The 26,128-nt window shown below is 47.4% G+C and overlaps 2 protein-coding genes across 9 annotated transcripts in view; both read right to left on the bottom strand.

The window, feature by feature from the left end:
- Positions 1-9,022, bottom strand: part of ATP2C2 (ATPase secretory pathway Ca2+ transporting 2) — a 132,699-nt gene extending 123,677 nt beyond the window's left edge. The window contains exon 1 of the mRNA XM_074400731.1: positions 8,959-9,022. The gene's annotated coding sequence lies outside the window, so the exon portion shown is untranslated. The remainder of the gene's footprint in view (positions 1-8,958) is intronic.
- WFDC1 (WAP four-disulfide core domain 1) overlaps positions 1-26,128 on the bottom strand; it is a 105,519-nt gene that overhangs the window by 55,453 nt on the left and 23,938 nt on the right. For 3 of the 8 annotated variants that reach the window (XM_074400800.1, XM_074400807.1, XM_074400796.1), the window contains exons 3-7: positions 24,951-25,034; positions 23,793-23,933; positions 19,345-19,476; positions 18,312-18,353; positions 15,670-15,739 (exon numbers count right to left, since the gene is read on the bottom strand). In XM_074400800.1, coding sequence (XP_074256901.1) covers positions 15,681-15,739; positions 18,312-18,353; positions 19,345-19,476; positions 23,793-23,933; positions 24,951-25,034 — 458 coding nt within the window. In that variant the 3' untranslated portion in view covers positions 15,670-15,680. The other 5 variants (XR_012518049.1, XM_074400786.1, XM_074400814.1 and 2 more) reach the window with 5 other exon arrangements.

The raw sequence follows: 26,128 nt of genomic DNA, 5'->3' as shown, positions 1-26,128 counted from the left end.
TTACTGATCTCTATGAGAATGTTCTAGAAAAAAAGCTCAGGGTGCAAACTTATACCGGCAGCTCAGATGGAAAGCAACCGGGGAAGGAATGTGGCCACATCCAAATAACCAAGGTCCAAAGGGACGATTATTAGTATTATTATTGTTCTGAGACAGGGTTTTGCTTTGTTTTCCAGTGGCACAATCGTGGCTCACTGCAGCCTCAACCTCCTGGGCTCCAGCGATGCCCCCACCTCAGCCTCTTGTGTATCTGGGACCCACAGTGTAGACCACCATGCCTATTTTTTTTTTCTTTTGTAGAGACAGAGTCTCACTTTGTTGCCCAGGCTGGCCTTGAACTCCTGGACTCAAGCAATCCTCCCACCTTGACTTCCCAAAGTGCTGGGATTATAGGCATGAACCATCATGCCCGGCCCAAAGGGATAATTTAGTTAAGTTTGCCCTTATGGAAAAAGCTGCTTTCTGGGGCCTTGGATGGCGCGAGGCGGTTTGTCTCCAGCAGGGCTGGAGCAGCCCATGATGGGCTTGCCCGTGAGTTGCCAGCATCCTGGTGCCCCATCTAGCAGTGGGGACCCAATGCACGCAGGGTCCCACCTGCAGCCATGCTTTGAGGCCCTGTTTGCTGTCAGGAGGGACAAAGTCCTCTCAGCTCCTGGTCACCCCTGCTCCCTGTGGCTGTGGAACCATCCCCAGGTGGTTAGAGAGGTGGCTGCAACTGAGAAGTTGTCGCCTCAATACAGGAGAACTTGTGCCACAAAAGAGAAAACTCCAGACAGGGATTCAGAGAAGTGGGCCGGCCTCTTTCTGTTCCTGAAGAGGGGGCGCACGGGAGGTGGGGCTCTGATGTCCCAGCAACCCGCTGGGCCAGTTTCCAGCTGTGAGGCCTTGGGGAGATTGCCACATACTGCCATCTTCCCCACACTCCATCCACATGTGGGTAATGAAACCACCGAGTGAGGAGGAGGTGATAGTGAGGTCGGGACCTTTTGGTGGTGACAGGTGCTTGGGCAGCGAGATCACATAGCTACGCATACATGCAAACAACACACACACACACACACACACACACACACACACACACACACCCATGCAGAACGGGACACAGATGAGTACGCTCCATGGAGAGTGCCCACATCCCCTTCCTGGTTTTGATGTCATGCCACAGCCGTGAGAGATGTTACCGTCGGGGAGGAGAACTGGAGGGGCTGGGACCTCCCTGTATATTTCTTTGCATGTCTTGTAAATTTATGAGAGTTTCAAAGCAAGACGTTTTTCCGTTTTTTTTTTTTTTTGCTTTTTTTTGTTTTTTTTTTTTTGAGATGGAGTCTCGCTTTGTCGCTCAGACTGGATGGACTACAGTGGCACAATCTCAGCTCACTGCAGCCTCTGCCTCCTGGGTTCAAGTGATTCTCCTGCCCCTTGCTTCAGCTTCCCAAGTAGCTGGGACTACAGGTACATGCCACCACCCCTGGCCAATTTTTTGTATTTTTAATAGAGATGGGGTTTCACTGTGTTAGCCAGCATGGTCTCGATCTCCTGACCTCATGATCCGCCCACCTCAGCCCCGTAAAGTGCTGGGATTACAGGTGTGAAGCACCGTGCCTGGCCAGGTTTTTTTTTGTTTTTTTTTTGTTTTTTTTTAAATGTTTTTAAAGAAAAATATCCAGCGAAATGACCTTCGTATAAAACATAGTTTGACTTTGACAATGGCAAAAAAGGGAACAAAGTTGTTCTTTCAGAGCCAGTTCTTGAACCCCATCAGCCCAGCACCACAGCCCCTCACCACCTCAGATTTCAGCTTCCCAGATGGGCCAGGCACACACCACTATGGGCACCGTACAGCAGGGACTGTTACTAGGCTGTTCCAGGCTGGAACAGCGACAGGCAGCAGATACTACAACTCGTGTGCAACTTTATACACAACTAAAAGAAAAAGCACCACTAACCAGGCTGATAGAATGCTTTCACCTCTACAAAAATTAGTTAATTTTTCTATTCTCTTCCACTGGTCTATGTGTCTATCTTTATGCCAGTACCATGTTGTTTTGGTGACTATAGCTCTGTAGTCTGATATGAAGTCAGGTAAAATGATTCTTCCAGTTTTTTCTTTTAGCTTAGGATAGCTTTGGCTAGTCTGGGTCTTTTGTGATTCCAGATAATTTTAGGATTTTTTTAAAAAAATTTCTGTGAAGAATGCCATTGGTATTTTGATAGGAATTACATAAATCTGTAGATTGGACATTTTAACATTGATTCTTCCAATCCATGAACATAGAATATCTTTCCCTTTTTGGTGTGTGTGTCCTCTTCAATTTCTGGCATCAATGATTTACAGTTTTCATTGTAGAGATCTTTCACTTCTTTGGTTAACTCCTACGGTTTTTTTTGTTTTTGTTTTGTGTTTCTTCCTGAGATGGAGTCTTGCTCTGTCCCCCAAGCTGGAGTGCAGTGGTACAATCTCAAGTCACTGCAACCTCTGCCTCCTGGGTTCAAGCAATTCTCCTGCCTCAGCCTCCAGAGTAGCTGGGATTATTAGAGATATTGGCCTATAGTTTTTTGTTTTGTTTTTTTAATATATTTTGTCTGGTTCTGTTATTGAGGTAATACTAGCCTTGTAGAATGAGTCTGGAAGCATTGCTGACTCTGTTTTTCACAAAAGTTTGAGTAGAATTTGAATTAGTTTTTCTTTAAAAGTTTGGTAGAATTCAGCAGTGAAGCCATCAGGTCCTGTGTTTTTCCTAACTGGGAGACTTTTTATTATGGCTTCAATCATGTTACTTGTTATTGGTCCGCTCAGATTTTGGATTTTTTTTTTTTTTTTTTTTTTTTGACGGTGTCTCACTCTGTCACCCAGGCTGGAGTGCAGCAGCACAATCTTGGCTCACTGCAATCTCCGTCTCCTAGGTTCAAGCAATTCTCTTGTCTGAGCTTCCTGAGTAGCTCGAATTTCAGGCGTGCAGCACTGTGCCCAGCTAATTTTTTTTTTGGTGGGGGGTTGATTGTTTGTTTGTTTTTGAGACAATCTTGCTCTGTCGTTCAGGCTGGAGTGCAGTTGCGCAATCTCAGCTCAATGTAACCTCTGCCTCCTTAGTTCAAGCAATTCTCATGTCTCAGCCTTCTAAGCAGATGAGATTACAGGCACCTGCCACCATCCCAGCTAATTTTTTTTATTTTTGTAGAGATGGGGTTTCACCATGTTGGCCAGGCTGGTTTTGAACTCCTGGCCTCAGGTCATCCCCCCAGGCTCAGCCTCCTAAACTGCTGGGACTATAGGTGTTAGACACTGCACCCAGCCTAATCTTTGTATTTTTAGTAAAGATAGGGTTTTACCATGTTGGCCAGACTGATCTCGAACTCCTGATGTCAAGTGATCTGTTTGCCTTGGCCTCCCAAAGTGCTGGGATTACATGCATGAGCCACTGCACCTGACCAGGTTTTTTATTTTCTCATGGTTCGATCTTTGTTTTCGTTTTGTATTTTTATTTTTTTGGAAACAGAGTCTCACTCTGTTATCCAGGCAAGAGTGCAATGGCATGATCTTGGCTCACTGCAACCTCCACCTCCACCTCCCAGTTCAAGCAATTCTTGTGCCTCAGCCTCCATAGTAGCTAAGATTATAGGCGCACACCACCATGCCTGGCTAATTTTGGTATTTTTAGTAGAGACAGGGTTTCACCATGTTGCCCAGGCTGGTCTTGAACTCCTAACCTCAGGTGATCCACCCACCTTGGCCTCCTAAACTGCTGAGATTACAGAAGTGAGCCACCATGCCCAGCTCACAGTTCAATCTTGGTAGCTTCTAGGTGTGTAGGAATTTGTCCGTTTCCTCTAGATTTTCCAATTTGTTGGCATAAAGTTGCTCATAGTAGCCACTAATGATCCTTTGGATTTCTGCAGTATCAGCTGAATGCCTCCTTTTAAATCCTCTCATTTTATTTATTTGGGTCTTCTATTTCTTTTTATTAGTCTGGCTAAAGGCTTGTCAATTTTATTTGTCTTTTCAAAAAATGAACTTCTTGCTTTGTTGATCTTTTGTATTGTTGTCTTCATTTCAAATTCATTTATTTCTGCTCTGACTTTTGTGATTTCTTCAGGGTTTGGTTTGCTCTTGCTTTTCTAGTTCTTTAAGATCCATTGCTATGTTATTTATTTGGAGTTTTTAGTCTTTTTTGATGTAGGCACTTACAGCTATAAAACTTCCTCTTAGTTGTAACCCATAGGTTTTAGTATGTTTTATTTCCACTGGTTTCAAGAAATTTTTAAATTTCCATTTTAATTTCATCATTGACCCAGTGGTCGCTCAGGAGCATATTGTTTAATTTGCATGTGTTGGTAGAGTTTCCAAAATTCCTCTTACTGATTTCTAGTTTTATTCCATTGTGATCAGAGAACACGCTTGATATTATTTCAATTTTTTAAATGTCTTAAGACTTGTTTTATGAACTAACATGTGGTCTATCCTTGACTATGATCCATGTGCTGAGGAGAAGAGTGTGTATTCTGCAGCTGTTGAATGAATGTTTTGTGAATATCTATTAGGTCCATTTGATCTATATTGCCGATTAAGTCTGATGTTTCTTTGTTGATTTTCTGTCTGGAAGATCTGTCCAGTGCTGAAAGTGGGGTGTTGAAGTCTCCAGCTATTATATATTGAGGTCTATCTCTTTCTTTAGCTCTAATAATAATTGCTTTATACACCTGGTCCAGTGTTGGCTGCAAATATATTTACAATTATTATATCCTCTTGCAGAATTAACCCCTTTATATAGTGATTATATAGTGATCTGCTTTGTCTCTTACAGTTTTTGTATTGAAATCTGTTTTGTCTGATGTAAGTATAGCTATTCCTGGTTTTGTTTGTTTGTTTGTTTCCATTGGCATGGCATATCTTTTACCATCCCTTTACTTTATCTATGTGTGTCTTTGTAGGTGAAGCATGTTCCTTGTAGGCAACACATCATCGGATCTTGCTTTTTTATCCATTCAACCACTCTATGTTTTTTAATTGGAGAGATTAGTACATTTACATTCATTGTTATTGATAACAATGATATCTGTTTTCTGATTATTTTGTGGTCTTGTCTTTCTTTTATCCTTCCTTCCTGGATTCCTTTTATAAAGGCAATTTTCTTTGGTGGTATGACTTAATTTCTTGCTTTTTATTTTTTGAGTACCTGTTTTTTGATTTGAGGTTACCATGAGGCTTGCAAATACTATCTTACAATTCATTATTTTTAACTGATAACAGTTTAACCCTGAGTGCATAAACGAATGAACAAACAAGTAGAAAAAGATGGATACAAAGACCAAAGCTCTCTACTTTAACTTCATCCCCCTGCTTTTTCGCTTTTTCTTGTCTCTCTTTTTGTCTTATTGTACTATGTCTTAAAATTGTTGTAGTTCTTTTTTATTGCTTCATTGTTTAGTCTTCCTACTTAAGAGTAGCTTACATACCATCCTTGCAGTGTTATACTATGCTGTGGTTTTCTGTGTGCTGTTACCTGTGAGTTCTGCACTTTCAGATGATTCCTTATTGCTCGCTAATGTCCTTTTCTTTCAGATGGAAGAACTCCTTTTAGCATTTTTTGTAGGACGGGTCTGGTGTTGACAAAATCACTTAGCTTTTGTTTGTCTGGAGAGGCCTTTATTTCTCCTTCATGCTTGAAAGATATTTTTACTGGATATACTATTTTAGGGTAAAGGGGTATTTTTCTTTAGCACTTTAAATATATCGCGTCACTCTCTCCTGGCCCGTAAGTTTTCTGCTGAAACATCTGCTGCCAGATGTACTGGAGCTGCATTTTGTCTTATTTGCTTCTTTTCTCTTACTGATTTTGAAATCCTTTCTTTATCTTTGACCGTGGGGAGTTTGATTACTAATGCCTTGAGGTAGTCTTCTTTGGGGTATAGCCTTCTTCTGCTTGAATATTAGTATCTTTTCTGTGGCTTTGGGAGGGTCTCTACTCCTATCTCTTTCTCTTACCTCCTCTTTAAGGCCAATAACTCTTAGATTTGCCCTTTTGGGACTATTACCTAGATCCGGTAGGCCATGCTTCATTCTTTTTCTTCAGTCTCTTCTGACCATGTATTTTCAAATAGCCTGTCTTTAAGCTCACGAATTCTTTCTTCTGCCTGATCAATTCTGCTATTAAGAGACTCTGATGCATTCTTCAGTATGTCAATTGCATTTTTCAACTCTAGAATTTCTGCTTCTTTTTAACAATTTCAATCTCTTTGTTAAACTTATCCGATAGAATTCCAAATTCCTTCTTTGCATTATCTTGAATTTCTTTGAGTTTTCTCAACACAGCTATTTTGAATTCACAGTCTGAAGGAGATCACATGCCTCTGTTTATCCAGAATTGGTCCCTCGTGCCTTATTTATGGTGAGGTGCCAAAATTGGTCTCTTGTGCCTTATTATGGTTCATTTGGTGAGGTCATGTTTTCCTAGGTGGTGTTGATTCTTGTAGATGTTTGCTGGTGTCTGGGCATTGGAGAATTTGGTATTTATCATAGTCTTCACAGTCTGGGCTTGTTTGTGCCTGGCCTTCCTCTTCTTCTTGGTCTTTTCTTTTTTTTCTTTTTTTTTTTTTTTTTTTTTTGAGACAGGGTCTCACTCTGTTGCCCAGGCTGGAGTACACTGGTGCAATCACAGCACATTGTAGCCTTGACCTCCAGGATCAAGCCTTCCTCCTGCCTCAGCCTCCCAAGTAGCTGGAACTACAGGTGCATGCCACCAAATCCAACTATTTTTTGTATTTTTTGTTGAGACAGAGTTTCACCATGTTATCCAGGCTGATCTCGAACTCCTGGGCTCAAGCAATCTGCATCCCTTGGTCTCCCAAAGTGTTAGGATTACAAGTGTGACCCACTGTACCTGGGCTGCCTGTCCTTCTTGGGAAGACTTTCCAGGACTTTTAAGGGACTTAGGGCCACAAACTCAACAACACTGTGGTTCTTGCAGACTCAAAGAAGTACCACCTTGGTGATCTTAGATAAGAACTAGGAGAATTATCTGGATTACCAGGTACCAATTCTTATTCTTTAATGTTACTTTCTCCCAACAAATGGAGTCTCTGCCTGTGCTGAGTCACCTGGAACGGGTTGGTGGTCCCTGCCACCACCACCACTAGGACTGCACTGGTTCAGACCTGAAGCCAGTACAGCACTGGGTCTCGCCCAAGACCCACTGTAACCACGACCTGGCTACCACCTATGTCCACTCAAGGTCCTTGGGCTCTATGATCAGCAGGTGGTGAAGCCAGCAAGGTTTGTGTCTCTCCCTTCAGAGCGATGAGTTCCTTCAGATCCTGGATAGGCCCAGAGATGCTGGCTGGGAGCCAGGGATTATAGTAAAATATCTTAGACATTTAGCTGATGTTTTGTCCTGCTGCAGCTAAGCTGGCACTCACACCACGAGACAAAGTCCTTCCTGCTCTTTCCTCCCATAGGCAAAGGAGCCTGTGGCCACTATGGCCCCTGGTGCATGGTCGGGCGTTCTGCCAGGCCATTGCAGATGTTCATGTAAAGCCCAGGGGCCCTTCCATCAGCTTGAAATGAACTCTGCCAGGCCTGGGACTCACCTTTCAGGGCATTGGGCTCACCTCTGGCCCAGGGCAGGTCCAGAAATGCCGTCCAAGAGTCTAGGCCTAGACCCAGAGACCCTAAGGGCCTGTGTGCTGCTCTACCCCACTGTGGCCAAACTGGGGCCTAACATGCAAGACAAAGTCGCTGTTACTTTTCCTTCCACTTTTCTCAAACAGAAGGGGTCTTCTCCCTAAGGCCACCACAGCTGGGAATGCACTGGGTCAAACCTGACACTGGCACATCTCAGGCCCGAAGGCCCACAGCATACGACCTGGGTATCACTGTTGGTGATTCAGGGTCTGAGAGCCCTTCAGTGAGCAGGTGACGAATCCTGCCAGCAGTAGGTCCTTCCCTTCAAGGCAGTGGGTTCCCTTCTAGCCCAGCGTGTACCTAGAAATGTCATCCATGAGCTAGGGCCTGGAATCGGGGTCTCGTGACTCTGCCCAGTGAGCTATCCTGCTGTGGCTGAGCTGGAATCCAAGAGGCAACGTGAAGTCCTCTTTCGTCTTTTTTTGTCTTCCACTCTGTCACCCGATCTGGAGTGCAGTGGTGAGATGTCGGCTCACTGCAACCCCTGCCTCCTGGGTTCAAGCAATTCTCCTGCCTCAGCCTCCTGAGTAGCTGGGATTACAGGCGCCTGCCCCTACACGCAGCTAATTTTTTGTATTTTTAATAGAGACAGGATTTCACCATGTTGGCCGGGCTGGTCTCAACCTCCTGACCTCATGATTTGGTCTCTCAAAGTGCTAGGATTACAGAAGTCAGTCACCACGCCTGGTGGTCTTTAGTCTGAACGCTCCTCTCCCTGAGCAGAAGGAAGGAGTCACTTTCATTGCTGCCAGCTGTGCTGCCTGGATTTGGAGGAGGGGTGACACCAGCACCCCCTTAGCCTCCAAGCCCTGGTGTCACCCTCGGTCATGTGCCATACAGGTCCTCTGGCTCTAAGCCCAGCCGAGTACTAGGAGTTGCCTAGGAATTCCAGCCCTTGTGTCCTGGACAGCTTTTCAAGTTTACCCAGTATCCCAGAACACTTTAGTCCATGGTGGCAAGGCTTGCTGAGAAACTCAGGTTCTGACTACTGGGATGGGCGATTCCCCTCTGGCTAGGGTTGGTCCACATGCTCCCTCTGTGCATGGGCACCGGCTGAACCCACCTCGGCTCTGCTCTCTGCTGTGACAGGGCAGCCCCGAGTTCAATGGGAAGTCCCTCAGTGCCTACACTCTTCCTCTCCCAAGTGCATAGATTTCTCCCTGCCGTGTGGCTGCTGCTGAGGGATGCAGGAGGGGTAGCAATTCAAGAGCGTCTTTCCTAGCCTCTTCCATGCTTCCTTCTGCACCATGAAGTTGAAACCAGGTACTGTGATTGCTCACCTGATTCTTTGCTCTTGCGATGGCGCTCTCTGTGCGTAGTTAGTGCTAAGGTTTGGTGGTCCTGCAGGGGAGATAAGTGGAGTGGGCTTTCATTTGGCCATCCTGCCCTTTCCCTTTTGATTTCAAGATCATCAGAGGCGTCTCTTAGACTTACATAGACATAGGTTTTCATCATTCAGCATTCTTTTTTTTTTTTTTTTTTTTTTTGAGACAGAGTCTTGCTCTGTCCCCAGGCTGGAGTATAGTGGCACAATCTCAGCTCACTGCAACCTCTGTCTCCTGGGTTCAAGTGATTCTTGTGCCTCAGCCTCCTAAGAAGCTGGGATTACAGGAATGCACCAGCACACCTGGCTGATTCTTGTATTTTTAATAGAGATAAGGTTTCACCATGTTGGCCAAGCTGGTCTCAAACTCCTGGCCTCAAATGATCTGCCTGCCTTGGCCTCCCAAAGTGCTGGGATTACAGGTGTGAGCCACCGTGCCTGGCCTCATCAGGTATCATTCTTATGTGTGCCTCAAATAAAAAATATAAATGCAATAAATGAGATAAGGTATTTCATAGAACATCTTTCTGAGAGCACTGGTGATGCAGAATTTTTTATTCCTCTGTTGTTTCGGGAAGTTTCCACCAAGCTGCTGACACCCAACCTGCATGTTTTGATATTCACTTGTGCAGGCAATGGTGCCTCTATCGTGCCTGGGCCTGGAAGACAGTGGCCGTAAGACAAGCCCTAACTTCAGGAATGTCAGAAGGAAAACAAAGTGATGCCTCAGATCAGATTAACGAAAAGGTGGTTAGTGCCTGGGAATATTACTTGACAGAATGAGTGCATGAGTCAGTGAATGAATAAGTGATGAGTGAGCGGGAAGTTAATTACCCTGAACCTAAGGCAAAGTGCCCCAGGAGAACTCACTGACAGATGAAATGATGCAAAGTCGAGCTTCATTATTTTAGGCTTAAACCAGAAGTTCTCACCGGGTAACTATACCCCAAGGAGCTTTGGCAAAGTCACAATTCTGTGGTCCCAGCTTTGGGGAGGGTGCTTCTGGCATCGGGGTGGGTAGAGGCTGGTGTGCGTCTCATCATCCTCCACCAAACAGGACGGCCCCCACCACAAAGAATGATCCTGCACAAAACACCAATCGTGCCAAGGTTGAGAACCTCTGCCTTAAACCAAACAGGGACAGCAGTTCCCCTTGAAATGCACATGTTCCCAGAACTGTTCAGGTATCAGTTATGACCAACTTGCACATCACCACCTCCAGGACGTCTTCCCTGGTTGCCCTTTCTGCCTCTGGCCTGAGCTTAGCATCCTTCACTGGGCTCCTATGGCACCTCCAGACCCTGCTCCCACCTGTGCCTCCCCTGCCCTGAACCATAACTCTCTCGTTGTTTCTCTGATTCCCTCAAGGACTGTGGGCTCCTTGAGAGCAGAAGGTAGGTCTTATTTTTCACTGCTTGGCAGCACACGGCCGCCTTCCTGCCTTGGTATTTGTGTCTTAATTGACAGTTCAGTCCCAGTCGTGTGATGATGATTGAGTCCACAGTAATCATAACGACCTGGAGTTCTCATTCACGCTTCAGAAATGGGGTCTCCGAGGCTGGGGCACCGTCAGTAACCTGTGAGGGCTGCCCAGCTGGCGGCTGGGACTCAACACAAAGCAGGACCAGCCCATCTAGACTTGGGCATGGGTGGCTCTGGGCTCAAAGCCCAGCCCTGCCATTTGCTTTCTGTGTGACCCTAGGCAGCTTGCCTGACTTCTCTGAGGCCAAATTTCCACAGCTGGAAAATGCGGGTGTGCAGGCTGTTTTCATGAGGCTTTGTGAAGATTAAGAGAACTGGTGTGTGTCGTGCCAGGCTAGTGATCATGATTATAATCATTCCTGTGTGCTAACCGCTTATTCTATAGCATCTCATTCCAGACCTCCAGCAACCTTGAAAGGCAGCTACTTTTATTACACGCAGTTCAGAGAAAGACTGAGGCTCCCACAGGACAAGTGCCTTGCCCAGGACTGGAACTCAGGCTGACCAGGCTCCACCCCATCTACTGAGCAGCCCCCCAGGCAGTGGAGATGAGCTCAGCCCAGTCCCTTCACTCCAGAGTCCTCTGCAGGGCAGCACACGGTCAGGGGTCCCTTCTACGCCTTACTGGCAGGAGGGAGTCAGCTTTGACAGGCCAGGCTAGCAAGAGAGCAGGGTCTCTGGAGCCTGAGTGTGGGATGGGACTGCCTGCTCGGAATCCTGGCTCTGGCTCTTATTGACGTCACAGCTTTGGGTGGGTCCTTTCAGATCTCCCAGATCCACAGTTTCCTCATCTCAGAGACACACGGAAATTGCCAGCACCCCTGGAGTCTCTGCCAGTTGTAATTATTTGCTTCCACCGTACGTGGCTAGTTGGCAGTGGGCAGTTTGTCACTTTGTCCTCAGCTCTGATGAGGCTTGGGAACTGCAGCCCACCCCAGGACATTGACAGCAGGCCATCTAGCACGGGTGGGGTGCCCATAATTTAATGGGTGACCTCGGCTGTGACCCCCGGCTTACCCCAAAGAGCACATGTGCATAAATTTCACAAAGTGACCCATGCCTGGAATCCACATAAGCCCCACCCTCCAAAATGGAAATGGTATTTGTTTCCTTGTATTGTATCTGTTGAACTTGCCACTCTTGGGGGGTGTCACCTTTCTTTTCCATCAAAGTAACCATCAAAACCTCTCCTGGCAGTGTGACAAATGCCCACTTTATATGACTTGTACACAAGTCACTTGAACACAGACATACCAAAAGCAAGAGAGAGTAGTTCTTGAATGATATGAACACCCTGGTGCTCAGAAACGACGAAGATGGAAAGGCTATGAGTTACCCATCCCCACTTGAAACTGGACTTGGAGTGTTTCCAAGAGAATGCGGACATAATGGGGAGAAAGAGTGTGAGTGGGGGCGCACCGGCTGCGCGGTTCAAATACAGACACTTGGGTGTGGTCTCCACACAAGAGAATTTTGGAATCTAAAATGTTGAATCCTGTCAAAGAATTGACTAGTACCAATTTCCATGAGGTTACTTTGAACAGAACGGTTGTTGGCTGAATTTAATCATTTCTCACACAAGCCTGTGTATATATGTGTGTACATTCTGTGCAGACACGGTTGGAATCTGGATTGTGTAACAGATGCCCTAGGGGCTCTGCCCACGTCCCCTTGGGTGCCTTTGTGCCTCTCCCTCCCTTAGGGGGAGGGGCAGCCTCGCTGCTCACTGATGGGTGCCAGAAGCGTTATGGATACTTGGGTTCCAGCGTCGTCACCCAGCCCCAGTGGGGCCAGCTCCACAGAGTGGCTCTGGGCTACCAACATCATTTACAAAATGAACAAGCTGAACCCTTGATCAACAATGACAAAGAGTCTTTAAATGGTGACAGCAGATCATTAAACCAAGCGCAGGGTCCTTCTGAATGACAGTATAGTCCACACAGCTCTGGAACCAGCCCTGGTGAGACTCAGGCTTCCTCCAAGACCCCCACACGGAACGCACCAAAGGTGCCCCCCATGGGCACTGGACACCTTGCCCTCATCTGACTGTCTCCTCTGGCTCCACTTCCCACTCCCCTGCCAGTTTTTCCCAGGAACCTCCCTAATGAATCGCTTTCAACAAACCCCCTCCCAGGGTCTGCTTTAGGTGCTCTCAGCTAACACAGGGAGGAGGCATGTTGCCTGGATGCTCCTGGGCTCCAGGAGAAGAGCCGAGCTGACACCTCATCCCAGCGACACTCGAGCCGCCTCCCACCCTGAATTAAACGGTGACAAAATAGCACAAAACACCAGAGACCCAGCACCTCATCTGGCTCTTTCTGCTGTTCCGTGTCCTCCTCCCACCGTCTGCTAACATGTGGGCCTCACCACATCCAACTGAAGATCATCAGGTGCTAAAACTAGGAATCACACATCCATCACACATGAGTAGACTCTGGAATCTGAAACGAGTTCATTTTCATTTCCTGATGGATGAATTTATTTTGGAAACATTTGGGATGGGTACATACCTCCCAGAGCCAGACTTGGGAGAAATCGGCCCAAAATACCAAGATGCTGAAACTTGTCTTAGAAAGGGGCTTCAAAAATGCTTGCATGGGTCGTGGCTTCTTCCCTGGCAAAAGTCTCCTGGAACTGCAGGGCTTTGCTCCCAGGATGGCAAAACAGGGACCTAGAGCTGTTAAGTGCCTCCCACAGAGTCGCCCAGCCAGGCTGGCCCAAGCTGGGATTGACGGCCAGGTGTCCTGTCTCTAAGCATCTCTGGGGTCTTGCTCTGCTGAGCTGAATGTGAACACTGAGGGTCAAACTACTCTTCCCAACTATTTCCAAGGCTTAGCAGAAAGTGTGGAGAAATGTTCTCGCAACCCAGCTGGAAAGGAAGCAAAGAAGAACGAGAATGAACCGCTGCAGGGCAGACCACAGAGTCACAAATCTGTCATCCCCCGCCACCACCACCAGTAACACCAGGAGGATGCCAGTTTCTGAGAAGACCCAATTCTTAGCTCATTGTGAAGTCTTTCATGGGCATCATTTTATGTAGTTGCTAACTCCTCCCTTCCCATCAGTCCCATTTTATAGATTAGGAAAATGAGGCTCAGAGAGTTGAAATTATTTGCTTCAGGGCACACAGTGGTGGAGCAAGAACTGACACCCAGGCCTACTTTGCTCCAAAGGCTGAACTTTATTTTCTCTTGAGACAGGGTATTACTCTGTCGCCCAGACTGGAGTACAATGGTGCAAACATGGCTCACTGCAGCCTTGACCTCCCTCAGCTCAGGTGATCCTCCCATCACAGCCTCCCAAGTAGCTGGGACCACAGGTGCACACGAACATGCCTGGGTAATTTTGTATTTCTTGCAGAGATGGGGTTTCGCTATGTTGGCCAGGTCAGGCTGGACTCGAACCCCTAGGGTCATAACATCTCCCCGTCTCAGCATCCCAAAACGTTAGGATTACAGACGTGAGCCACTGTGCCCGGCCAAAAGCCTCGACTTCTAAACCATCCTAAACTGTCTCTCAAGGTCTTACCCTCATCTGCCAGTCTCCTCTTTCCCTGTTAGAAGCTCAGTCCTCAGCTGCATCTGACCCACTCCAGGGACGGCTCCTGTCATCAGCAGGTAATAGACATGCTGGCATCAATCCCTACGGGCTCCAGATTTTCCCGGAGGACTCTGGAATCTGAAATCCGACATGCACTTTTCGAGGACGCCCTGGGAGGCTGTCACCTGCTTCTGAGGGCTCCTCTCTGCCCTCTGTGGCTATGCAGCACTCACAGAGGCTGGGCGGATTTTTGGGTTTAGGGCTGCCACCCTTGGGTGGCTGCAACTCCACAGCCCTTTGCATAAACCTGCGTCTCACCTTTGAGGGCACCTGAGAGCAAGCCTGTGCCTCACCTGCAGCCCCCTCTGCGCCCAGCCTCCCTGCTACCTTCCTGTCTCCACCCCAGGGGCCTTCCTTCAGCTCCCCAAAGCCAGCGTCCCTCCCGCTTGGGACTTTCATTTCTTCCAACTCCTTCCTTCAGGGCACCTATCCTCCAGGCCCTCCGCACACAGCACCTTCTTACCTTGGATCTTGACTCAGACGTCAACCCCTACAGGGCCTTCCCTGACCCCGAATGAAGCAGCCCCTGCCCCTGCCCAGGGACTCTGCCTCCCGATGTCTGTTTACTTCTTCTGCACACCTTTCAACTGATTGATCTGTTGACTCGTGTAGCCTTATCCTACCAGGATGTGGCCTCCTTGAGAGCAGGGGCTCTGTGGGATTTGTGCACCAGACCACCCTGGCATGCACCACCACTGAGAAACTGAGAGGCTGGAACCCTGCCTATCGGATAGTTGACACCCAATGGAATTGTCTGACAGAAGTGAGAAGAGATAGACAAGACTTTCTGGAGACATCGAGACAAAGGAATGGGAAGGAGAGTTGTGATCTAGTCCAGTCTTGGGTTTGGATTCAGAGGGATACAGAATCGCTTCCGCTGCTGATCACACACAAGGTTCTCCTATGTTCCTGCCTTGAAATTGCAGTAGGTCCTCATGTAATATCATGGATAGCTTCTAGGAAACTGCAACTTTAAGCAAAATGATCTACTATGTGACAAAGACAATTTTACCACAGGCTAACTGACATAAACAAGAGCTAAGGCCAGACACAGTGACTCATGCCTGCAATCCCAGCACTTTGGGAGGCCAAAGTGGGAGGACTACTTGAGGCCAAGAGTTCAATACCAGCCTGGGTAAAATAGTGAGAACCTGTCTCTACAAAAAATCCAAAATAGTAGCCGGGCAACGGTGGTGTATGTCTGCAGTCCCAGCTACAGGGGCTGAGGGCAAGGTGGAAGATGACTTGAGCCCACGAGTCTGAGGCCACAGTGAACTGACTGTGCCAGTGCACACCCGCCTGGGTGACAAAGTGAGTCCCTCTCTTTTAAACGAACAGACCAACAAATGAGTTAAGCTCCTATGGCATACAGTGCATACAGTACATCGCCGCATTTAAAGTCTGTTTCCAAAAACCTATTGACGTTAGATGAGAACTTACTGCAGAAGGGAATTTCGATTCTACCAGTAGGGAAAGCCCTACTCTCACCCTTCTGCTACTCAACCTGGTGGTGAAAGCTGCCAGGACACCTGGCTGCCCACCTTTACTCTGGCCACCGACTCTTGCTCTCCTCCCACTCACCTACCTGTCGTTGCTTTATTGAAAGTGCCTCTGTTGTCCCCTTCCAGGTTCGGCCACATTCTTTGAGTCACCTTCTGTGAAAAGAACATGGCTTTTCAGGGCAGATGTATCTATTCCTGCCCTAATGCCACCCAGTGGCTCACCAGCAACTGCCAAATGAAGCCTGGTAACCTGGCCCTCTCCTCCCTTCCCCAACTGAGGTCACTCAGGTCCACCTGCAATGCCCCCCCTCCCTCTCCAGGCCCCCCAGGTGCTGTCACCAGCTCTGTCTATGTTTCTGGCCTCACCTCCCACCACTCTCTATGGCTCACCACACACTCCAGCTTTGGGGATGGCCAAATTGCTTCTGACCTCAAGAGCTTCACAAGTGCCATTCTACCAGCCACTATATTATTCTTTAGGCTGAGCTTTCATGTTGGATGGATGGGAGAATGAATAGATGGGTGAGTGATAAATGAATAAATGAGGGAGGGAGGGATGGATGGATGGATGGATGGATGGATGGATGGATGGCTGAATGGCTGGTTGCATAACTGGCTGGATGCATGGATATATGGGTGGGTGGATAGATGGATACATGGGTAGATAAATGAATAGATGGATGAATAGATGGGTGGGTGGGTAGATAAATGGATAGATGGGTGGATGGATGATGGATAGATGGATGGATGGATAGATGGCTGGCTGGATGGCTGAATAGATAGATGAATGGATAGAGGTGTGGATGGGTGACTGGATAGAGGGGTGGATGGGTGAATGGATAGACAGGTGGGTGGATGGATGGATGGATGAAAGAAGAGACAGATGAAAGAATGCAAGAATATGTGTATGAATGGATGAATGGACAGATGGACGGATGGATGGCTGGGTGAATGAATGGATGGGCGAATGGATAAGTGGGTGGAAGGATGGTTGGATAAAGGGATAAAGGAGTAGAAGGGTGAATAAAAGCCTAGACAGATGGGTAGATGAAAAGACAGATGACTATATAGATGGATAAATAAATTGATAAATGGATGGATAGAAGAATGAATAGATGGACAAATTGATGTAGGAATGGATGGATGGATAGATGAAAAATAGATAAATAAATGAAAGAATAGATGAATATATAAGTGGACGAATGAGTAAATGAATAGATGGATGGATGGATGGATGGATGGATGGATGGATAGATGGATGGATGGTGGGTCGGTGGGTGGATGGATAGATGGGTGAGTAGATGGATGGGTGGATGGTTAGATGAATAGACAGACAGATGAATAGATGGGGTCGAGTGTGGTGGCTCATGCCTGTAATCCCAGCACTCTGGGAGGCTGAGGCAGGCAGATCACCTAAGGTCAGGAGTTTGAGACCAGCCTGGCCAACATGGTGAAACCTTGTCTCTACTAAAAATACAAAAATTAGCCAGGTGTGGTGATGGATGCCTGTAATTCCAGCTACTCGGGAGACTCAGAAAGGAGAATCACTTGAACCTGGGAGGTGGAGGTTGCAGTAAGCCAATATTGCTCCACTGCACTCCAACCTGGGCAAAAGAGTGACAATCCATCTCAAAATACATATATAAATGGGTGGATGAATGGATGAAAGAACAGATAGATGAATGGATGAAAGGATGTATATATGAATGGATGGATGGATAGATGAATGGATGAATGGGTAGATGAATGGATGAATGGCTGGATGGATGATGGGTGAATAGATGACTGAATGAAAGGATGGATGGATGAAGGAATAAAGGGGTGGATAAAAGACTATATGGATGGATGAAAGGACAGATGAATATGTGGATGGATGAACAGAAGAATGAATAGATTGATGGAGAAAGGAATAGATGAAAGAATAGAGGGATATATGAATTGATGAATGAGTGGATGGATGGATGATGGATAGATAGATGGATGATGGGTAGATGGATGGGTGGGTAGATGGATGGAGGGATGAAGGGATGAATGAAAGAATAGATGGAGAGTCAGATGGATGGATGATTAGACATGAATGGAAGAGTGGTATCAGCCACGTTTTCCAATTCTATGAATTAAAGAAGCAGAGGCTTAAATATGAGCAGTTTCCAGGCACTGCTCTTCAGCATGAGGTCATGTTTTCCATAAGCCCCTCTGTGACTCACAGCTCTGTGCCCACCATCAGACCACAGGTCTTCTACTTTATTTACTTCTTTTTTCCTTTCCTTTTTTTTTTTTTTTTTTTTTTTTTTTTTTTTTTTTTTTTTGACAGAGTCTTGCTCTCTCGCCCAGGCTGCAGTGCAGTGGTGCAATCTCAGTTCACTGCAACCTCCACCTCCCAGGTTCAAGCAATTCTCCTGCCTCAGCCTCCTGAGTAGCTCGGATTACAGGTGCATGCCACCATGCTCAGATAATTTTTTGTATTTTTAGTAGAGATGGGGTTTCACTGTGTTTGCCAGGATGGTCTTGAACTCCTGACCTCGTGATCCACCCACCTCAGCCTCCTAAGGTGCCGGGATTACAGGCGTAAGCCACCACGCCTGGCCCTACTTTATTTCTTAATCCCAGGTCCCATTTTGTTTCCTGTATCTCAGCCCTAGGCTTTTATCCTTTTCTTCACATAAGAAACATTCACTGCGTCTTTTTGTGCCCCCTGCAAAGAAAGAACAGTTTCTTCTTTTACCTGGATATTCTTTGTAAAATTTGTGTCTCAGGATTCGCCCATCTGGAAAACAAGTGAGAGGAAAAAACTTCCTTCAGGAGTTTAGAAGGCCAAAGCTGTTTTCATAATAATACTGAGGACTTACCTGTGTTTTTCACTCTCACCATCTCACTAGTGTGCAATGGAATTGTTCAGAGGCTACGTGAGCATTTTTCATGTCTCAGCTCTAATTTCTAATGGTATCCAGAGTCACCAACTCATAAAGGAAAGCCCTGTGAGGTCTTTTCAACATATGTGAGCATAAAGAGGTCTTGAGAGCAAAAAGTTTCAGAACAGCTGCCATTTTTTTTTTGTTTTTGTTTTTAAATGATGTCTTGCTCTGTCGCCCAGGCTGACATGCAGTTGTGCAATCTCGGCTCACTGCAACCTCTGCCTCCCGGGTTCAAGCGATTCTCCTGCCTCAGCCTCCCGAGTAGCTGGGATTACAGGCATGCACCACCACGCCCGGCTAATTTTGTATTTTTAGTAGAGACGGGGTTTCACTGTATGTTGGCCAGGCTGGTCTTGAACTCCTGACCTCAGGTGATCCACCCACCTCAGCCTCCCAAAGTGCTGGGATTACAGGCGTGAGCCGCCATGCCCAGCTAGAACCACTGTCTTAACAGATGAACTGGAAGCCAAATTTCAACTCACTGTTGAGTAAATGTCATTACAGAATACGTTCACATGGGGAAGAGATGGCGCTCTTTTGAAGTCTGCCCAAGAGAGACTCAGATTTCATTACTGCAAATGACAAAGTAACCTGAGTATGAATCCTCACTCATTGTCTTTGAGCCTCAGTTTCCTCACCTGAAAATAGGCATAAAATTAGTACCTCTTAAAGTTATTGTGAGGATTAAAAGAAACTATTTCATTTAAAACACGTGTGTAGTATTAGGAGGAACCATATGAAAATGCAATCTTTGTGTGTAGACAGTGGTCAAATGCTGGCAAATTCAAGCACAACGAGCTGTGAATCCCCACTTCGTAACTCCCACTGCCGTCCATCACTGACCTCCACCTCTGTCCATGGTAGCAGGAAAGCATTTGTCGGTGAGAATGTGGCCAGCACATGTGGATGTCTTAACAGGCAATCTCTCCCAATTTAGCTCACTTCTCCATCCTGTGATCAGTGCTGTCTTCTCTGCTATAAGGTCAATTAATCACGTGTATGCAGTAGCCAGCCAATTTCTTTTTCTTTTGTTCTGCGGTTATACTAAAAACCATCAGGGTGTTTGGGACCAGGACTGACATTTATTGGTCCAGGTGATAACACCCCACGGAGATGCTCCAGGCCCTCCGGTGGCCAGCTGAGCAGCAACTGTAGCAATAACTATTTTCCAAAGAAAACGGCTAGGGTTTTTGTAGGCTGGGGGAGCTCCCTGAAATATCCCTGCTCCCCTTTTATCTGGGGGTGAATTCTGGTCCATAACATCACAAGGAAACAGAGGTAAATGTGGACCCTGGACTCCTTCCTCGGGCCAAATATAATTATAGTTTATTACCAAAAGTGATTACTCATCACCTGTCTCAGGTTTCCTCCCCCCTCAAGGCTAGATGAGCCCCACTTCATTCTTCTAAAGCAGTATCTTGGCCAGGACAAGCAGGGGCCAGACCCCACAGCTCAGCTTCCATGTGACCTCAAACCTACTCAGAAAAAGGCAGCAATTTTCCCTGACCCCACTCTGAAAAACCAGATTTACTATATGTGTCGATGTTCATTTTCCTCTTTCATAAAACATGAACCCCTCAAATGCCTGGTTCTAGCTGCCAGACGGTCAAATTTGAAGGACTACTGGTACCCTCTAGAAGCCTCTCTCGGGGGAGGCCGGCACCTTAGGTGTGGGCACAGGATCTGTCACTTACTCTCAAATGATCCAAAAAAATACAGATGTAGATTAATAAACGGGGAGAGAGCATTAAAGCAAATAGAACAGTAGTTTTTTTAAATATTGGTAAATCTGGGTAGAGGGTTCAAGGTGCTGCTTTTGCAACATTTTTGTAAATCTAAAATTATCTCAAATATGTAATAAAAAGCTTCTTCCTTTGTTAAGGCTGGGATGAGAGGGGCCCACTTCTCCCCTGAGATTTTTGTTCCAAGCGAAGTTGCTGGGATTTGAAATGTTTTCAAATGTATGTATAATTACAATAAATTACCAGTAATTATTGCTTAGTGTCAGCCCCCTGAGAACAAGGCTAGGGGGAATTCCACTTAAATTTCCACTTGGAAGGCTCAAATAATTCCTTTGGGGGGGTGTGGGGAAGCACGCTCACACAGACACACACACACACACAGGCTCTGAGGCTGGTGGACAGGCTTGGAATTCCAGCTCTGCATCCTTTGGGTGAATTCCTGAACTCATAACCTCCCTTTCCTAAGACAGAATGACAGTGGCACACATTCACTGAGGACCTACTGTGGGTTAGGTGCCATTCTAAGCACTTCGTAGGTGTTTTCTCTCACTCAAGCTCCGTAAGTACCCCATGAAGCAGTCACTATGGTTACCATCACCATCTCTATTTTACAGATGAAGAAACAGAGGCTAGGAGAGGTTGGGTGACCTGCTCGAGGCCGCCGAGGAACACAGTTACAGGCTTTGAACTTCTTTCTATGCCGCGCTGCCTGCTGGTTCGACTCCTTTTGCAGGCTTGCAGCAAAGCTTAATTTAAAGAGAGCAAGCACTCAAAAGGCGCACGTGAACAGGAAGCATCATTGGTGTGCTCATCACTGAATAACTGGCTCTCTTTGCTTACCTCTGTCTTGAAATGGAAATTTTTTGAATTGGTTTGAACCCTTAAGAACTAGTTTGACTTGGTTTGACCTTGGTCTTAGAGATCACAGGGCAGGATGAAAAGATCAGGGGATGCAAAAGACAAGAGCCTACGGCTTTCCTATTATGCCATCATTATAAATGGCAGCATAGTCCAAAGAACTCAGAACTTATAACTCACCCCACAGCTCTCTTTTAGAAAGGGCTGTCCCTGGCCGGGTGCGGTGGCTCACATCTGTAATCCCAGCACTTTGGGAGGCCAAGCAGGAGGATCACAAGGTCAGGAGTTTGAGACCAGCCTGGCCAATACGGTGAAATTCCGTCTCTACTAAAAATACCAAAATCAGCTCAAAGTGGTGGCAGACCCCTGTAGTCCCAGCTACTTGGGAGGCTGAGGCAGGAGAATTACTTGAACCTGGGAAGCAGAGGTTGCAGTCAGCTGAGATTGCATCACTGCACTCCAGCCTGGGTGACAAAGCGAGGCTCTGTCTCAAAAAAAAAAAAAAAAAAAAAGAAAGAAAAAGAAAATGAAAAGGCTATTTTCCGGGCATGGTGGCTCATGCCTGTAATCCCAGCACTTTGGGAGGCCAAGGTGGGCGGATCACAAGGTCAGGAGATGGAGACCATCCTGGCCAACATGGTGAAACCTCATCACTACTAAAAATACAAAATACTAGCCAGGCATGGTAGTTCACACCTGTAGTCCCAGCTACTTGGGAGGCTGAGGCAAGGGAATTGCTTGAACCCGGGAGGCAGAGGTTGCAGTGAGCCAAGATTGTGCCTTTGCACTCCAGCCTGGGTGACAGAGTAAGACTCCACCTCAAAAAAAAAAAAAAAAAGAAAAGAAAAGAAAAGAAAAAAAGAAACAAACAAACAAAAAAAGGCAAACCCTTCCACACTCCAGCAGCCTCAGACAGGCTGGTCAGCCCTTGGGGTTTTTACATACAAAGGACCACACATCCTACCCACCCACTGCGGGATCCAGTGTCTAGAGACAAGCAGTGATGAAACGGTGAAGACTGTGTGTTCTGTGCTTATGAAGCAACACACACCGTCTACACGGATTAACTCACTCCTCAAAGAGCCCTGTGAAGCAGCTCAAGTCTTATTAACCCATTTGACAGATAAAGCAAATGAGGCCTGAGAAGGTTATGGTATTTGTGCCCACAGCAGTAAGGGGATAAGTAGCCGTGGGAACTCAGGCTATCTGGCTGGAGAAGCCACCCCGTAACCCCAAAGGCCTGCAAATAGCACGTGGAACACAGAGCAAACCAAAAAGCCGTCTCTTTGTTTCATAGCCTTTTGTAGATAATTTCTTCAAAGTTCAGGATTCCAGGATTCTCAACATTTTACATTTTTTGTCTATGCCTCTCTTGAAACATTTCAGGTAAATCAATTCTCAAATCAGAAAAAAAAAGAGATTTGGGGAGATCAGGTACCCCCAGTACACTTTTGGCAAACAGGGTCACTGTCATTATCACCAATGTTGTCCGAGGGTCCTGTCCTTAGCTAGGAGGGCTGTGAGCACAGGCGCCCCTGGTGTGGTCTCAGTCTGATTGACCTTGACTTTGATAAGGTGAACCTGAGCACCCTGAAGGCCCAGATGTCTGGCTTGCCCCACGTTTCATTCAAACTCCATGCCAAAAGCACATTGAAGCCTTTCAACTTTATTGCCTTGCGTGGGGTTGGAGATGATTTTAGACATCACCAGGAATCGCTGCTCCACTGTCCCACCTTTTCTTGGGAAAATTATGCCAATGAAAACAACACCATTCTCTCATCTATTTACTGCCTTTGTGTCCAAAGATGAACACAAATCAAGTCAAACTGAAGAGTCTGGCAGAAGTCCTGGGAAGCTAAGGATTCTCAGACAATTCTAATTCTATGCCGTTCTCAGATACAGATGCGCCTTTAAAATAGACTCAGGTGCTTCCTGACTTAAAATGGAGGTAAGTACTGATAAGCCCCCTGCAAGCTGAAACCAGCTTAAGTCAAAGTGCTAACCTACAGAACATCGTAGCTTAGCTGAGACTCCCTTAAGTGTGCCCACAACACTTAAATTAGCCTGGAGTTGGGCAAAATCATCTAACACAAAGCCTCTATCATGATAAAATACTGACTGTCTCGTGTAATTTGTTGATTGCCATACTGAAAGTAAAAAGCAGCATGGCTGGATGGGAGCCTGAAGTATGATTTTCTGAATGCATGGCGCTTTGCACCAGTGGAAGGTCAAACAATCGTAAGTTGTCCATCAAAAGTTGGGGTCCATCTATGCATACAGGGATATAAAACATCCGGTGTTGACTGACCACCTACCATTGCCTAGGGCTGCCCCGACAGCTATGCATCTATGATTTCAGTTACTCTCCACAACAGCACGAAGTAGCCCCATTTTACACACGAGAAAACTGAGGCTTAGAGACAGGAAGAAATTAACCCCAGTGTCGCCCAGCTGGGAGGTGCAGAGCTGGGGTCTGCAGCCAGTCCGCTGGCTCAAGAGCTTCTGTTGCGTGCTGGTGTGGCAGCGAAAGGGTGGAGGTCATGAGAGAAGGAGCCCGGTGGCGGGAAGATGTGACGAGCTCTTGTCAGGCCCGGCTGCCTGCCGGGGCTGCTTCCTGGGGCAGGTCGCCCATGGGAGTGGGAGGGGGGACCAGGGCAGGGGCCAGGAACGGGATGGGGGTGCTGCACTCACCTGCTGGCCGGCGCTGCTTGACGCACTGCCCACGGTTGGGGATGCCCTCGGCCATGTCACCTGGGCTGAGGATGTGGCACTCATAGCCCGAGGGACAGAGCAGGGGTTCCGCCCCGTCCTCCGTGGTGCTGCATGCCTCTGCTGTGGGACAGACACACACTGGGGTCTAGCAGGCAGACCTCCAGTGCACGTGCAGGGAACACACCCCACCCAGAGAGGCCATCTCACCTCTGTACCCCAGGTTCCAGGCTAGGCCTTGGGTCTCACTCAGAGGCATGTGATACACACACACACACCCGCAGACACAAACACGCACACAAACACAGGCAGTCCAAGGTCACCTGATCACAAACGCTCTCACGAACACGGTGACATCCATACAGACATGTTCACCTATCCACCCTGAAACACACACTCACCCCTACAGTTACACAGGTGTACACACATTTACACACACAAGTTGGACACACAAATATATACAAGCATATACACACATTCATCCCCACACACAAATGCTGTACACACATATCCACACACACATACACATTCACCCACACATGTACACACTTATAGCACAGTCACACACCTCTGCATGCACACACACACACATATTCAGCCACAGCCACAACAACAGCCATACAGTTGCACACATGGCTGCACACTGTAGTGGACACAGTCACACACAGATGGGTGTGGGGTCAGAGGCACAGCCTCACGTGTGCAAGAGCACACGCTCTCAGCTCTGCAGGCCTCCAGGACCCTGACTGGCATGCTGTTCCTTTCAGAAGCTGCCCTCTGCCTCCTGATACCTCCCCCACCTCCAAGGGAGACCTCATCATTAGACAGCAGTGAACCCCCTATAATTCTAGGAATTTGAAAACTAACCCCGAAAGCCCTCCCCTTCCATTCTCCACCCAGGAGGAGGTCCCAGGCTTGCGAAGAGTCAAAGCCCTTATTCTGCACTGGGCTTTGATTCTGGCTAAGCCCCCAGACATCAGCCCTTCCATGCTGGGGTGGGGAGGATCAAAGAGGGCTGAATGTTTGGCTAAAGGGCCTGCCATGAGGGACAGCCAGCCTGGTGCTACCAGCTTTCTGGAAGTGGCTGAGAAGCAGGGACTGAGGCTTGAAAGTAGGGTCTGGGCTTTACCCGGCAGGTACCTTGCAAAACCTCTTCAGGGCCATCCAGGAGCCAGCCATTGCCACCAAGCCATCGAGGTTTCGGCTGCACCAGCCAGTCTAGGACTAACACAACACAGGGTCAAATCAAGGCCTTCCTCAGGTACCTGAGAAATGCCCAGGCTTGGGGGATGGAAGTGCCCCCTTTGGATCATGGCACAGAGGCTCCCCATGGGAGAAATAACTATGGTTCCTGGCACATCTTCACCCCTTGCTTTTAGTGATAGAACCTTTCACTGTGGGCTGGGCACAGGGCCACCAAGGTGGGGACTAGCCTTCCCTGCCTCCCTTGCAGCTACATGTGGCCATATGGCAGGGTTCTGGCTACAAGGATGTCAGCAGCAGCAGCGAGCACGCAGCCTCCCATCTTGCCCTCCCTGCTCTCTGCTCCCCTCCCTCCCTCATTCCATTTCCTGCAGGCTGGGAGCCCTTCTGACCATGTGGACAAGGACATCGCTCAGACTGCAGGGTGGCAAGAAGGAAGGAAGCCAGCTCGCTAGACGGCTTTGCGGGCAAAGCTACCTGCCTGCCACCGTGTCACCTCTGCGCTCACCGAGGGAGAGGCAAACGCCTTGCAGGTTGGGGCCCTGTATTTATGGGTCTTTCTATGCAGCAGCAGAGCCCGCTCTCTAACTCACACTGCTTTTCTAACTTCTAGGTTCAGGGGTCCATATGCAGGTTTGTTGCCTGGATAAATTCCCTGTCGCTGAAGTTTGGTGTATGGGTGATCCCATCACCCAGGTAAAGACAATATATTTTTAGCACGGTTTACAGGAAGGCCTTCCAAACGCAGGAGTTGAAAACTCAAATGCTTCTAGGGGATGGGTAGATGCCATTAAACAGGACAGCAGATCAGGCAGGGCCACCACAAAGCAGAGAGTGCCTCCCGCCTGGATGAATCAGCTGCGGTTAGCCCTGCCCAGCCGTTTCCAGTGCTCCCAGACTGATTTTCTTTCTCACTGTCAGTTCTTATTCTATTCTATTTCTTTATTTACTTATTTATTTATTTTGAGACAGAGTCTCACCCTGTCACCCAGGATGGAGTGCAGTGGTGTGATCTCGGCTCACTGCAACCTCAGCATCCTGGATTCAAGTGATTCTCCTGCCTCAGCCTCCCGAGTAGCTGGGATTACAGGTGTGGGCCACCATGACTAGCTGAT

The sequence above is a fragment of the Saimiri boliviensis genome, chromosome 1 (genome assembly GCF_048565385.1).
Source record: "Saimiri boliviensis isolate mSaiBol1 chromosome 1, mSaiBol1.pri, whole genome shotgun sequence".
Classification (NCBI taxonomy): domain Eukaryota; kingdom Metazoa; phylum Chordata; class Mammalia; order Primates; family Cebidae; genus Saimiri; species Saimiri boliviensis.
This window is presented reverse-complemented; position numbering and strand designations above follow the sequence as displayed.